Source organism: Opisthocomus hoazin, chromosome 4 (genome assembly GCF_030867145.1).
Source record: "Opisthocomus hoazin isolate bOpiHoa1 chromosome 4, bOpiHoa1.hap1, whole genome shotgun sequence".
Lineage (NCBI taxonomy): Eukaryota > Metazoa > Chordata > Aves > Opisthocomiformes > Opisthocomidae > Opisthocomus > Opisthocomus hoazin.
This window is the reverse complement of record NC_134417.1, coordinates 62,464,350-62,476,569: the sequence shown is the minus strand read 5'-3', so window position 1 is coordinate 62,476,569 and position 12,220 is coordinate 62,464,350. Positions and strand designations below refer to the sequence as shown.

Here is a 12,220-nt window from a genome sequence, read left to right as displayed (position 1 = left end):
TAATTCTATTGAATGAATCTATTAATGGAACACAAAAATTGAATAATTACCATTTCATTAAAGAAATCGATTTAAAATATTCTTGCACAGACACTTTGTTTTATATATGGAATAGAAAGCTGGCTTTCTAATCCAGTTGCACATGACTGAATAACTTTCTTTCAGGAACTATAATATTACTATAACATTACTAAGCTATCCAAGAGTGTCAGGAACTAAACAGAGTCATTATTTAATGAGATAATAACAGCTTAATAAAATCAACTGTGGATAATAGCCTACAAATTCTAGCAATGTTAAGACAAATTTGACATGCATTGAATAAATGGTTTTGGAAATGCAAAACTTCACTTTTCAAGGTAAGAAATGATCCTACAACAGTTGTGCTGCATTTAATCTCTTGTTAATTAAAGTATACAAAATGATTAATGTATCTGTGAACCATTTTGTTTAGTGGACATGCATGAAGTTGTAGAGATACTGAATACAGCATTTTAAAGCTATTGTACATTTTGATGGCTCATAGAATCAAGCTTTCCTGTTATTCTGGTATATGCCAGAGCACATACCTTTCAAAATAGCACTTACCACAACAAAAATTTTTTGCACCTCTCATGCCATCTTTTCTCCCCTTGAATTCTCACTTTCAAGTCAATATCCATTAACTGGAGCTTCTACCATTCAGTATTGCTCCAAAGAGGTCATTGTCAGATAAGAACTACTCAATTGTATCCATCCCTTATTCATCCAAATAAGAAAAAAAAATTGATAAGAAAGGGCCTTTCAAATCATAACACAGAATATCATGTCTAGATTTTTAGTTCAGCCCCAAAATGCACTTTATAGCAAAGAGAATGTACAATATCATCATCCGTTAGTACTCGTGCGTACATGGATACCTCCTGTTACGCACCTCAGGGAGCAAACCTCCTAAAGTGGGTAGCGTCTGTTGGAAAAAGAGAACGTTAGGCTGCAACACCGAACAGCTGGGACAGCATGGGGCATGGAGAGCGCACTCACGAGGAATGTTCCCTTGCAGCAGTTGTACTTGACAGTAACCATACACTGTGCTTTTTTTACACATTTGCAAAACCATACTCCCCCAACGTTTTGGCTGTCATATTATATAATTCATATTCTGGGAACTATATGTGGGACTGCTTTAGCACCAGCTAAAAATACTAGAAAACCTGAGGACTTTATTCTTTCAAACAGTAACAGGATATACTTGACACCTGGGGAATATTGTCTTGATTTTATCTTCCAAGTCTTTGAATCCTCATCCACAGCAATGAATCTTATTTAAAAAGCTTTCTTCTAGTACAATTGACAAATTCTACAACATTCATTCTCAAAAAGTGTTTCCACTCTTTACTTATACAGAGGGACAGTCTTTTCCTTTACACAAAACACTAACATTTGGAAATATCAAACTCTATCACAGCTGTTATAAGAATGAATAGTAACTAGCAGCTTACTAGATAGTTAAATTTTTACATTTTAACTGCTGACATAGAATCTAGTGCCAATACAGCAAAAATCGCTTTTTCTCACCTTGTGTTTTAATCAATAAGTGCAAATCTATTTTTCAGAATTATTTTATACAGAGCTGAAATTGTTTAAAATTATTTTTTTATATATTAAGCAACAATTCATTTATACATTAAATAGGATTGTAAAGCCATTAGTGAATGGTTAATATCATTACACAGCTTGTTACATAACCACTGAAAACTTGAGATTACTCTGTATGTAATGATATGTATGATGTATTTATGTATGATAATTACTTCTTTTGTACTACGTGCCTTCAGAGGAAGCATATAGCCTAAAACCCAACTTGGGGATGAGGGTGCATAAGGAGACAAATTCTACATTAATATGCATAAACTGAAACAGTTATTAAAAAAAATAATCTTTTTTTAGAACTCTGAAATTTGAACTTGAAAGATATTGATCAGGGGAATTTGGTCAAGGAAGATCAGACGGAATGCATGGAATGCAGTGTAAAGGTATCCTCAAATGTTTGCAGGATGAAGGCCATGGAAGTTTAAATATGTGACTTGAATACCAAATGGATGCTTTGGGTTTTCTTAAGAACTTGGAGGAAGGTTGCTCCATGATTTCTCACAGCTATTTTGTTTAATGACATAGGAATCTCCAAGTGATGCAAAATCTGTGCTTTAACATGCAATGAAATATTACAATAGGTACTCCTAGACTGTCATTTTGTAAACCTACGAGGTATTCAAGACTCTGCTTACAAAAATTCCACTCCATGCAATTTCTGTCCATAGTTACACAACAATCAAAGAGAATCAAAGATTCAACACACCCTGAAAACTGCAAAACGCCCATGACCACTAGTCTAAAACCCTAGGGATCAATCTATCTGTAATATCTAATAGATATCAAATCCAGCTAACTATGATATAGGCGTGCTAAAATATTTTGAAAATTTACTTTATAAAATTTTCTCCACATTTCCAGCTCTAACCCTGTGTATATACTAATGAGAAGGGCCAATACTAGGACACCACATCATGCTGTTTTGAAAGCTCATAGAGCTGTAGCACAATACCCGGCTCTACATCCACGGACTGAAGATAAAAGTCATCCTGTGGACAAGGTTAGTGACCAATTCACTAGCGAAACTACTGTTCAGTGAGCTGCACATGCCCATATTATAAAGGAAAGGTAAGGCTTCTAATTTATCTAAGAGCTATCTTGATAAAAACAATTGCAGCTAAGAAAATAAGAAATTAAAAATCACGTTATGTCAATCAGAAGGACGTATTTTGTCACTCGTGATACTAGTAGCCAAAACACAAGGAAAAAGACAAGGCTGGAATGGAGATGAGTCATTTCAGAGTACCTTCCAAAACAGCTGACCATAAGACTGTTCTGAACAAGGAATCGCTACATGATAACTTTATATACATACTTTGTGTTGCTTGTTTAGTATGTCTTAATAGAGATGTAAAGAATTACACATCAAAATCACAATCAACTATTTCTTGTTTAGCATGTCGGCCTTAGTTCATTTAGTTGGCTGAAGATAACTTGGCCTTACATCTTGCATCCATTCCATATATGCATCAACATGCAACTACAGTAGGGCCCAAGACTTTAATACAATTTGCAACCTAATATGAACTTGGTCTATATCAGGCAATTATATACACTGTCCAAGAAAAATAAAAGAGTTGGAAAAGAATTTTGAAAATAAAAACATGTTAAACTCCAGTGGGGGAGGATGTAAGGAATAAACTTAGGCACAGACAGTAGTGATGAGTTGTGCGCAGGCAACTAGACATAACTTAAAATGATTGAATGGCTGCCATTTCAGTTTATCAGCATCTTATTATTTTAACATTGAACAGTGTTTGCCGAACAGATAATTAGTTAGGAAGATACATTTTCCTCCAGGGCAATTATTAATTTCCTTCTGACTTCAAAGAAATGAAAAAGTTCTTAGTGTAGATAAGCACACCATTATATTTCACGTCTGTTTTAAATTCTTAGAGAACTGAATCTGCAATATGATATGCAACTGAAAAGGGAAAAATTTTGTTTTTAAACTCTGTTTCAATTGCTATGTCATTACTTTGAATATTCAAGAACCAGATTTCAACCGCGTGTCACCCCCTCCCTCTCCCCCCAGCCCCCCCCAAAGCATATATATTCAATGACTGGGTTTGTGTAGTATCTTTGTTCAGAAACTCAGAATAAGGCTAGTACTCAACTTCAAAGGATCAAGTTGCTCACAAGGATGCTTACACACTGCACTGACTCCTGTGCTCCATGTTGAGCTTGGATTCAACTGAGTTAAAACTGATCTCTACTATAATAAAAACAGAAGAATCATTTTAGGATTAAAAACTGGAAAAGGGATTAAGAAAAGCTCATTCTACAACCAGCAACTGCTAATTCCCTTTTTCTCTCTCTACATCTTTGCTTTTCTATGTGAGTAACGTTTACCTACCTCACAGGAAAACAGTATTAGTGAAACATATTATCAGACAAGGAAAAAATGTCTGTTGAACTATGTTGCAATTATAACACAGCCATTAGCTATTCTATCTAGTGCCTCTAAATACCGACAGTCAAAGAAAATTCTTGTACATATTTTCAACTTTAATTCCGTATTACTTTTTGCCAGCATCTCAACACACTTGCTATATTTACAAAGTTTGAAAGCTACAGATCATAATGTATATTGTATAGTTGCACAAGGCACATTTCTTTGTTAAAACATTTGTAATCGGATGTGCATATTGTTTTACATACATAAATAGAATTGGTTATAAACAAAAGATCTTTGAACATTTATGTTCTTGTACAATAAAATGCCAAACCAACCGAAACCATAATCAGATACACCTGTTTCCTCCACCAAAACATACAGCCATTTATACTTTAAAATAACAGGTCAAGTGAATTCAACTTATGATGGTATTTTATATTAGGTGTATATAAACAAATTTACTCTACGATGTCTAAAAATTCTATATATATTTTATATATACTGAATTCTCTCTATATATATATTCTATATTTACATAAACAGAATTTATGCTGAAATTATTTTGTCCTAAAAAGTTCTAAGCATCTTCATTAGACAAAAGTCAGATTTATTCGTAAGAGAAAAGAAACAAAAAGCGAGTTGTTCCAAACTTTTTATCACGATGACAAATTTGTCCCAGAATGCTGAACAGTGAGGTTGAAAATGGAACACAAGTAAGTGTGTTTAATTTTAAAATTTATTTCTTTCACTTTTTATCTTCAATATTATAACAGGCTCTTCCCCTTTGAAATAAACTGGTTACTATGGAGACAGTGATAAATGTCATATACTAATGCTCACACCATAATCAGGGTACCTTATGTTTTACAATTTATTTCACAATTTTGTTTTTATTCCACAATTAACAGTTTTAATTACAGATTCCAAAACCAATGTTAGAAGTAAAAAATAATTAATTGTGAAACTCATATAAACAATAGAAGAATCAAAATCATCATACATTACGAAATAAATACATATTTATTAAATAGTAGGCTGTTATTGGTTGATTTGTCCTTACCTAAGGCTATATCTATTTTGGTGGGAAATATAAAAATCTAATTACTTTTCTACAAATACAAATATGAATTAGAACATCCTACGTGTTCATCAATAAACGGAGCAAAATAAAGGAAGACCTGAAATAAAGAAGCCAAAATGTATGTTACCATTTTTGGCTTTCTGCTTTATAAAGGGGTGGGGAGAGAGAAGCTGTATCATAAGGAGAGACCAATCTTTTTTTCTTCACTACTCACTCATCTCATTCCAATACCCAGTTTTTAACCTGGTTATGATCTAATTCTGTACTCTTGATAGGCTAGGATTCAATTGAGTTAAAGATTTTTAAACTCACTGCCAGTCAACCTTATCATGAACTTTCATTATGTGCATGTAATTAATTGGGCCCAATGAACAATATCAGCACTGAGTTATAGACTTTCCCCCCCCCCCATATAATTAGAATATAATTACCCACAGGATATCAGAATGATGCAAAACCTTTCCTCTAAATGTGCCCTCATTAGGAAACAAGTCTCAATGTACATTTATTCAATCAGTAAGAATTAATTAAAACGTTACTGAAATAAAAGAGAGTAACATTAAAGTGTATCTGACATCTATTAAAAGACTATCACTTGAGATCTGCACACACAGTTTATAACAAAACTCATTTAACTTGAACAAAAAACTTCACCATACAACAAGCCTTATATACAGTAAACAGAAAAGTAAAAAGGGCTAGTTTTAAAGTTGACAGACTGTATTTTACTAAAACATTAAAAAGCATTGAAGTGAGATATGAAAAATCTTTATATGGCATTGAATCTAGACAGATATGTGACTCTTTAATAATATTCACAGTATCGACTGCACGAGTTTTCCCATGGTTTCTTTTTCAGCTGAGAATGTAGCTTATCATATTTAGGAATAAAATTTGATAAGTCCCATTTTTTGTGCAGTTTTGAAGATGGAAGCCTTTTTATTTAACTTCAGCCAGCCATCTAACTTTCAGATGACCAGGCATTTAGGTTGTCTCTCCAGCCATGAAGAGAAGGGACAGTATGAGAGGGTCATGCCAGTCACTCTGTTTTAAAGGAATCTCTCTTGTGTCTAAAGACACCCTAAATGAGTAATTTAGAACAGTCACCCGAGCTGAGATGGCTATGTTTAGAGGGAAATGTCACCCTTTATGATATTACAATAAGGAAATCTTATTTTTTAATTTATTCGTCACAGTTGCAGAAATGGAAAAACTGAGAGGATATGGACCTGAACAACAAATTGCAGCTGAGCGACTGGTTTGGTAGCTCAGGTATAACACGTGGTGCTGTGAAATGCACTTTATGAACAAATTCTCTTTATCTCTGCAGAAAGAGTTGAGGCTAGAGTTCTCAAGAAATGAAAAAATGAGACATGCTGGATGAGAAAGGTAAAAATATGAATGTCCTTAGTTCCTCAAAAGAGAAAAGATGAGAAGGGATTTAGCACGTACTCTTGAAGGAAAACTTATGAGAAGGCATCTTGGTCTGAGATGAACTGACAGTTTCCTGGAAGAAGTCTGGACTTCCAAAGTTACAGATGGAAGGGAGAGCCAAAACTTTTGGGAGATCAAAGATACAAGATTTTTCAACTTGCTATTTTCCCACAACTCCCATAACTTATTCTATGGGAGAAGGAGATATGTTCTTCTCTAACACCTCAAAATACTCAGGTATAAACCTGGTATAGAAAGCATTGTGGTTATGTGCCTTTCTTTACCTTCCACATATATGTAGTATTGCAAGAATATTACTGCTCAGCTGATCATTGAAGCTAAATGTGTGTCTTAGGTGAAAGACCCTTCCACTATCAGGTATGATTTGAGGTGTCTGAACACACCACCGCTATTAACAGACACATTTCCTATTGTATCTTTACCCATGTCAAAATTGTCTATATTCACTGGTTTTGCTGTCTTTATCGAGGGTGCTGGTTTCACATACGCTGAAGTACCATGTTTCTCAAAAGGAATCCCCACAACAGGAAATGGGAGAAACTACTTCAAAAATTACTAAGATAAATAACATGTATACTGTAACCGATCATTTCTAGGAGGAATTCCTATTAGCTAGATCACTGATGTATTATTTGTAACATAAGTATACTCAGGATTTTGATGCATTTTTGGCAGAAACTACTAGCTGAACAAATATTCTACAAAATTGTAAAGTTCCCATTAAATCACAGTAAAATATATTTTCCATTCCTAACAAAATACATTGTGCTGAAATACATGTTTTTTGTTACATTATTAGTATGTAACACTGAAACATGATTCTGATACAGGAAAACATATTTACTTCTGCTTATGCCTTCAAAATTTGCAGATAAAATAAACCTATTCAAGGGTGATTTGACTCTAGAGTGGTTTTATGTATCCTCTAAACAACTAAACTCCAGTTGTGGAATGAAAATCTTAATTCCTCTATCCCTCTTCCTTTGCTGAAAAGAAAATGGAGTTATGCAAATCTAACTGAAGATGAAATTTCATGCTGAGGCTTTATTCAGTATATAAGAATGGTAAACAATAAGTAACAATAAAACAAAAACAGTCCCATAACAAAATCATAATTTCTACATGTTAACTTTTAAAGTATGACCTAAAATCCTGAAAATTAAATAATGTCATGCAGAATATGATCATCCCAAAAGGTTAAAATAATACTTTGCAATTATTATTCAGAACTTGTCCAGGCATTATCAAAATACTAATACAGACAAACTACAAAACTACTCTCCTGACTTTTCAAAAATATTAAAAAAATATTTAAGTACTAAAGGCAGCTTTCCATTGCTTTACCTTCACTGACAGCAATGGAATAGTCCTAGTTTACTGAAGCAGAGGGCCTCCACCCCTTAGCAGATTCATAAACAAACAGCCAAAAGGATTAATCAGAAAACAAGTAATTTACAACAGGCATGAGTATTATTCTTAATGATCAGAAACAGGTTTACGATTAGGAGGTATATTTTCTTGTTTTTCCTCCTTGCAACAAATCATTCTTTCTTAAATTCAAGCATTTCTTACTGTTATTGTGACATATATTTAAAGTAGGAGGACCACACATCTGTTCTGTTATCAATATGATGATGCTATTACTTTCATCAGCATAAACCACCTGATTTAATATATGAATACATAAGTTAATTCCGAAGCTCTTTTTTCATAATAAACTGGTCAGCTCTTTTCTATACAACCTACACATAGCATGCATTTTTATTTTCATTGAATTATTGTTTTTGTAGACAGATAAATTTACTGTCCACGACTGCAGAATAAAATACACCATAATGTTGATGCATAGCTTACTGCAAGACCAATGTCATCATTCTAGGTAACCTCCGGCTTAGATCAGAGACCTCAGCATTGCAGATATACAATATGCATCCCAAGCAAAAACTGTCCATAAGAATAACTTCATTATTCTGGGAAGTTGGATCTATAAAAGATGTAAAATGTAGAAGTGTTCTGCCTATACAGTTTCTGGTAAGTACAGTCTGAGTAAGTGATAAAACCTGAGTCAGCTTCAGCTGTAATATGCCCTACAGAAAGTTCATTCTCACATGAAGGAAAATGCAATATGCAGAGGATAAAGCACGTTTGTGCCTATAAACTCATCAGCCAGCATTACCCATTGTGTTCAAGGTTCACACAGTTCTGTGAATTTAACAAACACTCTGGCAGTCCGTCCCAGCATCATTTTAGCCATTACCTATGACAGAGGATTACTTCAGAAAAAACATACGGACAACTCACCAATACTACTGGGCAGATTGATGTGGGTGGTAAAATATGGTCCTTCAAGGGTCCACAGTCACATTCAGGTTTTAGATGTGAAGCACATTTGTTATGCAACTATGAGAAGACAGAAAATGAAGATTCAACTTAGACATTTTACTACTACATTCTAAGAAAATGGGCATCCTAGAATGGGTTGAGTTTAATTAATCTAATTTTTACTAAAGTGCTACAAGAAAAATGAAACACACTGCTGTGGAAAGCCTCTTACGATTGACAAAACCAATGAATTTATATTGCAGCAAAGACCAGCGCATGAAAATATTTTCTGCTTTGGAAATTGCACATGTGGTTCAGCACACCAAGGAAGAACACTGCATGGCAGCACAGTAATATCAGCATAGTGTTATTTGTGATCAAAACCTTCATTTCAGAAGACAGCTTCTTGCACTGAGCCAGGAACTACTTTTCTACTACTAGTGGGCAAGCTGGGGTAATTCAGGACCGTCTTTGGCATTATTGGTATCTCTCCTTCCTACCTGAAGCTGATAAAGTCACTACCAACTCAGCTGTGATGCTGCAATAGCTATGAAAATATATATGAAATGTAAGAGAATAACGCAGGAATATCTAAGAGCTTTAAGCTATGTTGGGGAAATTTTGGTCTTGATTGAATCAATGTTCAGCCTTCCATTAACTGATGAGGAACCTGAATTACTGTCCTTTTTCTACTTTATTCTTAGCATTCATTCAGTTTTCCTGAAAGCAATGAGAAGAGTTCTACTCTGAGAACATGGAAATAATATCCTCAGGTCTGCTGACTGAAAGAGAACTGGCTCTTAAAAAGGTGGATGGGAAAAATGTGTATATAACATCAACATAAAATGCCAACAAATAATGATATACTTATTGAAATTTTTTGCATCAGCAATCATGAGTTCTTGTTAATATTTAGGATTTAACTCAACTCAAATGTCTCTAAATAGAATATTTCAACATATATATCCAGCCACACAGTACAAGGACACAGTTGTGTGTCTGGATCATGCATTCACATTTAGTTGGTATACTTCACAATATTATTAGAAACAAACACCACAAAACACAACTTCATAATGTGAAATTTGGTGAAAATTTGTTATTTTGGACTCAGTGATCTTAAAGGTCTTTTCCAACTTAAATGATTCTATGATTCTATTTCTGCACTGTATCAGTAAACTGTGCATTAAGGTCTTCAGGTAATACCCATTTCCCATAGAGATTAATATTTTTTGGGGGGGGAAGACATGTATATTTGTATTAAAGAAAAATAATTAGGATAATAAATACCAGAAATTTTGAAGTAAAAATCTTTTTTAACAAGTGATTTAACTAACATAATAGGTAGCATACAGCATTAGTTCAACAGGTTCAATAGCCATCATAAAATCTGTAGTTCAATGTCTGCTTCCATAAATCACATTTTTCCAATGACTGATTCATTTTCCCTTAGATGATTTAACTATGTGTGTATGAACTCTATTAAAATTACAATAAAATCATACCAGTTTCTGATGTATACAAGCTTTACCGGTAATATGGTCTTCATAAAGTTATCTGGTACAGTTAATGTTGACATAACATTTCTGGATTTTGAACTGAATGGCACCTAATATTAGCCTTGTCCATATTCATTTATACTGCAAAGTTACCTTTTCAGGCAGTTACTTAGCAACAGAAAATAAAAGTCTAACGAGTTTCGATTTACTCTAAGTATTAAAGACTTATTGTGAGGGTATTTTGGTAGCCCTGTAATCTAAATCATTTGTCATGCTAATTCTCTGCCTCAGTGGTAAGGCTACTTGTACCATAATTAATGCACACCAGGCCATGTTACATCAAATAAAAGTATCTTCACAAATTCAGTGGTAATTAGCAGCTTTGCTACTCGGTGGCATGCAAACTTATCTATGAAAAAATAGCTTAATCTTCTTATTAGTCTCTGCTGATCTTTGACAACAGAACTGGCACATAGCAAACAGAAATGGTAGAAGGTATGTAGCTTTAATGAAAATAACACTTTGACACAACGAAATAAAATAATGTGCACCTCTTCTCAAAAAAATGTTTTAAAACATTTCCCCAAAATTCCCTTACTCCAAACCTAGCTCCTTTAGAATATTACTTCCCTCACAACCAGATGCCTGCAAAGTAGGAAAAAAAATATTTGCTGGAGAGAAAAAGAGGAAAAACCATTTACTAGACCATGGTAGAGAATTACAGAGTATATGGAAGAGGGAATCATGGGCCTGGCTGAGCACTCGGTATACAAGCCTCCTCAGTGAAAAACACGCCTAGCTTTGGGGATTTTATTCAGTTATTTGACATTTGAAGTGAATATATTAAGTTGTAAGAGGGAGAGATATTTAAAATGCATGAAATAGGCTCAGAATTAGTTATGTAATAACTAGCATCTTTCTACATTACAGAAATATGTCAGCAACAAGCCCTAGATGTGTTGCTGTACAAGGAGTTGAAAACGTATGAAGCATGTGATGACAATTACACAACTTCAGAATATCCATTCAAAAATCCCGCATCTGTTACAAATTCAAAAAACTTTTTTCAGTAATAAAAAAAGTTATTACCATTACCAAAGAAAGTATCGCAATAGACTATATAGAATACACAGAATTGCAAGAAAAGGGGATCGGAAATTGAAAATCAAATAAATTGCAATATTTTTAGAACTTTAAAACTCATTTCCACTTATATGTCTAATTTACACCTGAAGTCATAAAAATTAAATAAAAAGATTACTAAAGTTATCTTGAAAATACAACATTACTTTTTTTCCACTTATATGTCTAATTTACACCTGAAGTCATAAAAATTAAATAAAAAGATTACTAAAGTTATCTTGAAAATACAACATTACTTTTACAGAAAATAAAAATCTTTACATTACTGATGGAAATACAATCACAAAATTGTAAACTTCAGTGCCAACATTTTCAATTTCAGCAGTCAAAAAACATAGGCTTATTTCTAATTGGAATTTTGATAGATATTTAAGTATTTAACTACGCACACAAGCACCCAAGATATTTTCAAAAGGATTTAGCCTCTTGCTTCACAGTGATTTCAATGATAAACCACTCCTCAGCATTTCCTCATTTGGAAGTCCTCTAAATCTTGATATGTATCTTCAAGAAGTAAAAGGCCTTTACAAATCTGGTCCAGATTCACATGAAATAATGGGAAAATAATTTTTCTGAGGAGCTACAGAATTTGCAGCTTCCTTTGACTGTAAGAGGGAGCCTTACAACATACATATTTTTTGAATGATATACAGATATTACACAGGTGTAAGTACTTCTATATCCAGAGCGGAA

At 33.6% G+C, this 12,220-nt stretch overlaps 1 protein-coding gene across 11 annotated transcripts in view; it reads right to left on the bottom strand.

The window, feature by feature from the left end:
- DGKB (diacylglycerol kinase beta) overlaps nucleotides 1-12,220 on the bottom strand; it is a 385,269-nt gene that overhangs the window by 252,873 nt on the left and 120,176 nt on the right. For 8 of the 11 annotated variants that reach the window (XM_075419231.1, XM_075419232.1, XM_075419230.1 and 5 more), the window contains 2 exons: nucleotides 8,865-8,963; nucleotides 914-946 (listed from right to left, as the gene is read on the bottom strand). In XM_075419231.1, the coding sequence (XP_075275346.1) occupies nucleotides 914-946; nucleotides 8,865-8,963 (132 nt within the window). The remainder of the gene's footprint in view (nucleotides 1-913; nucleotides 947-8,864; nucleotides 8,964-12,220) is intronic. The other 3 variants (XM_075419234.1, XM_075419238.1, XM_075419239.1) reach the window with 1 other exon arrangement.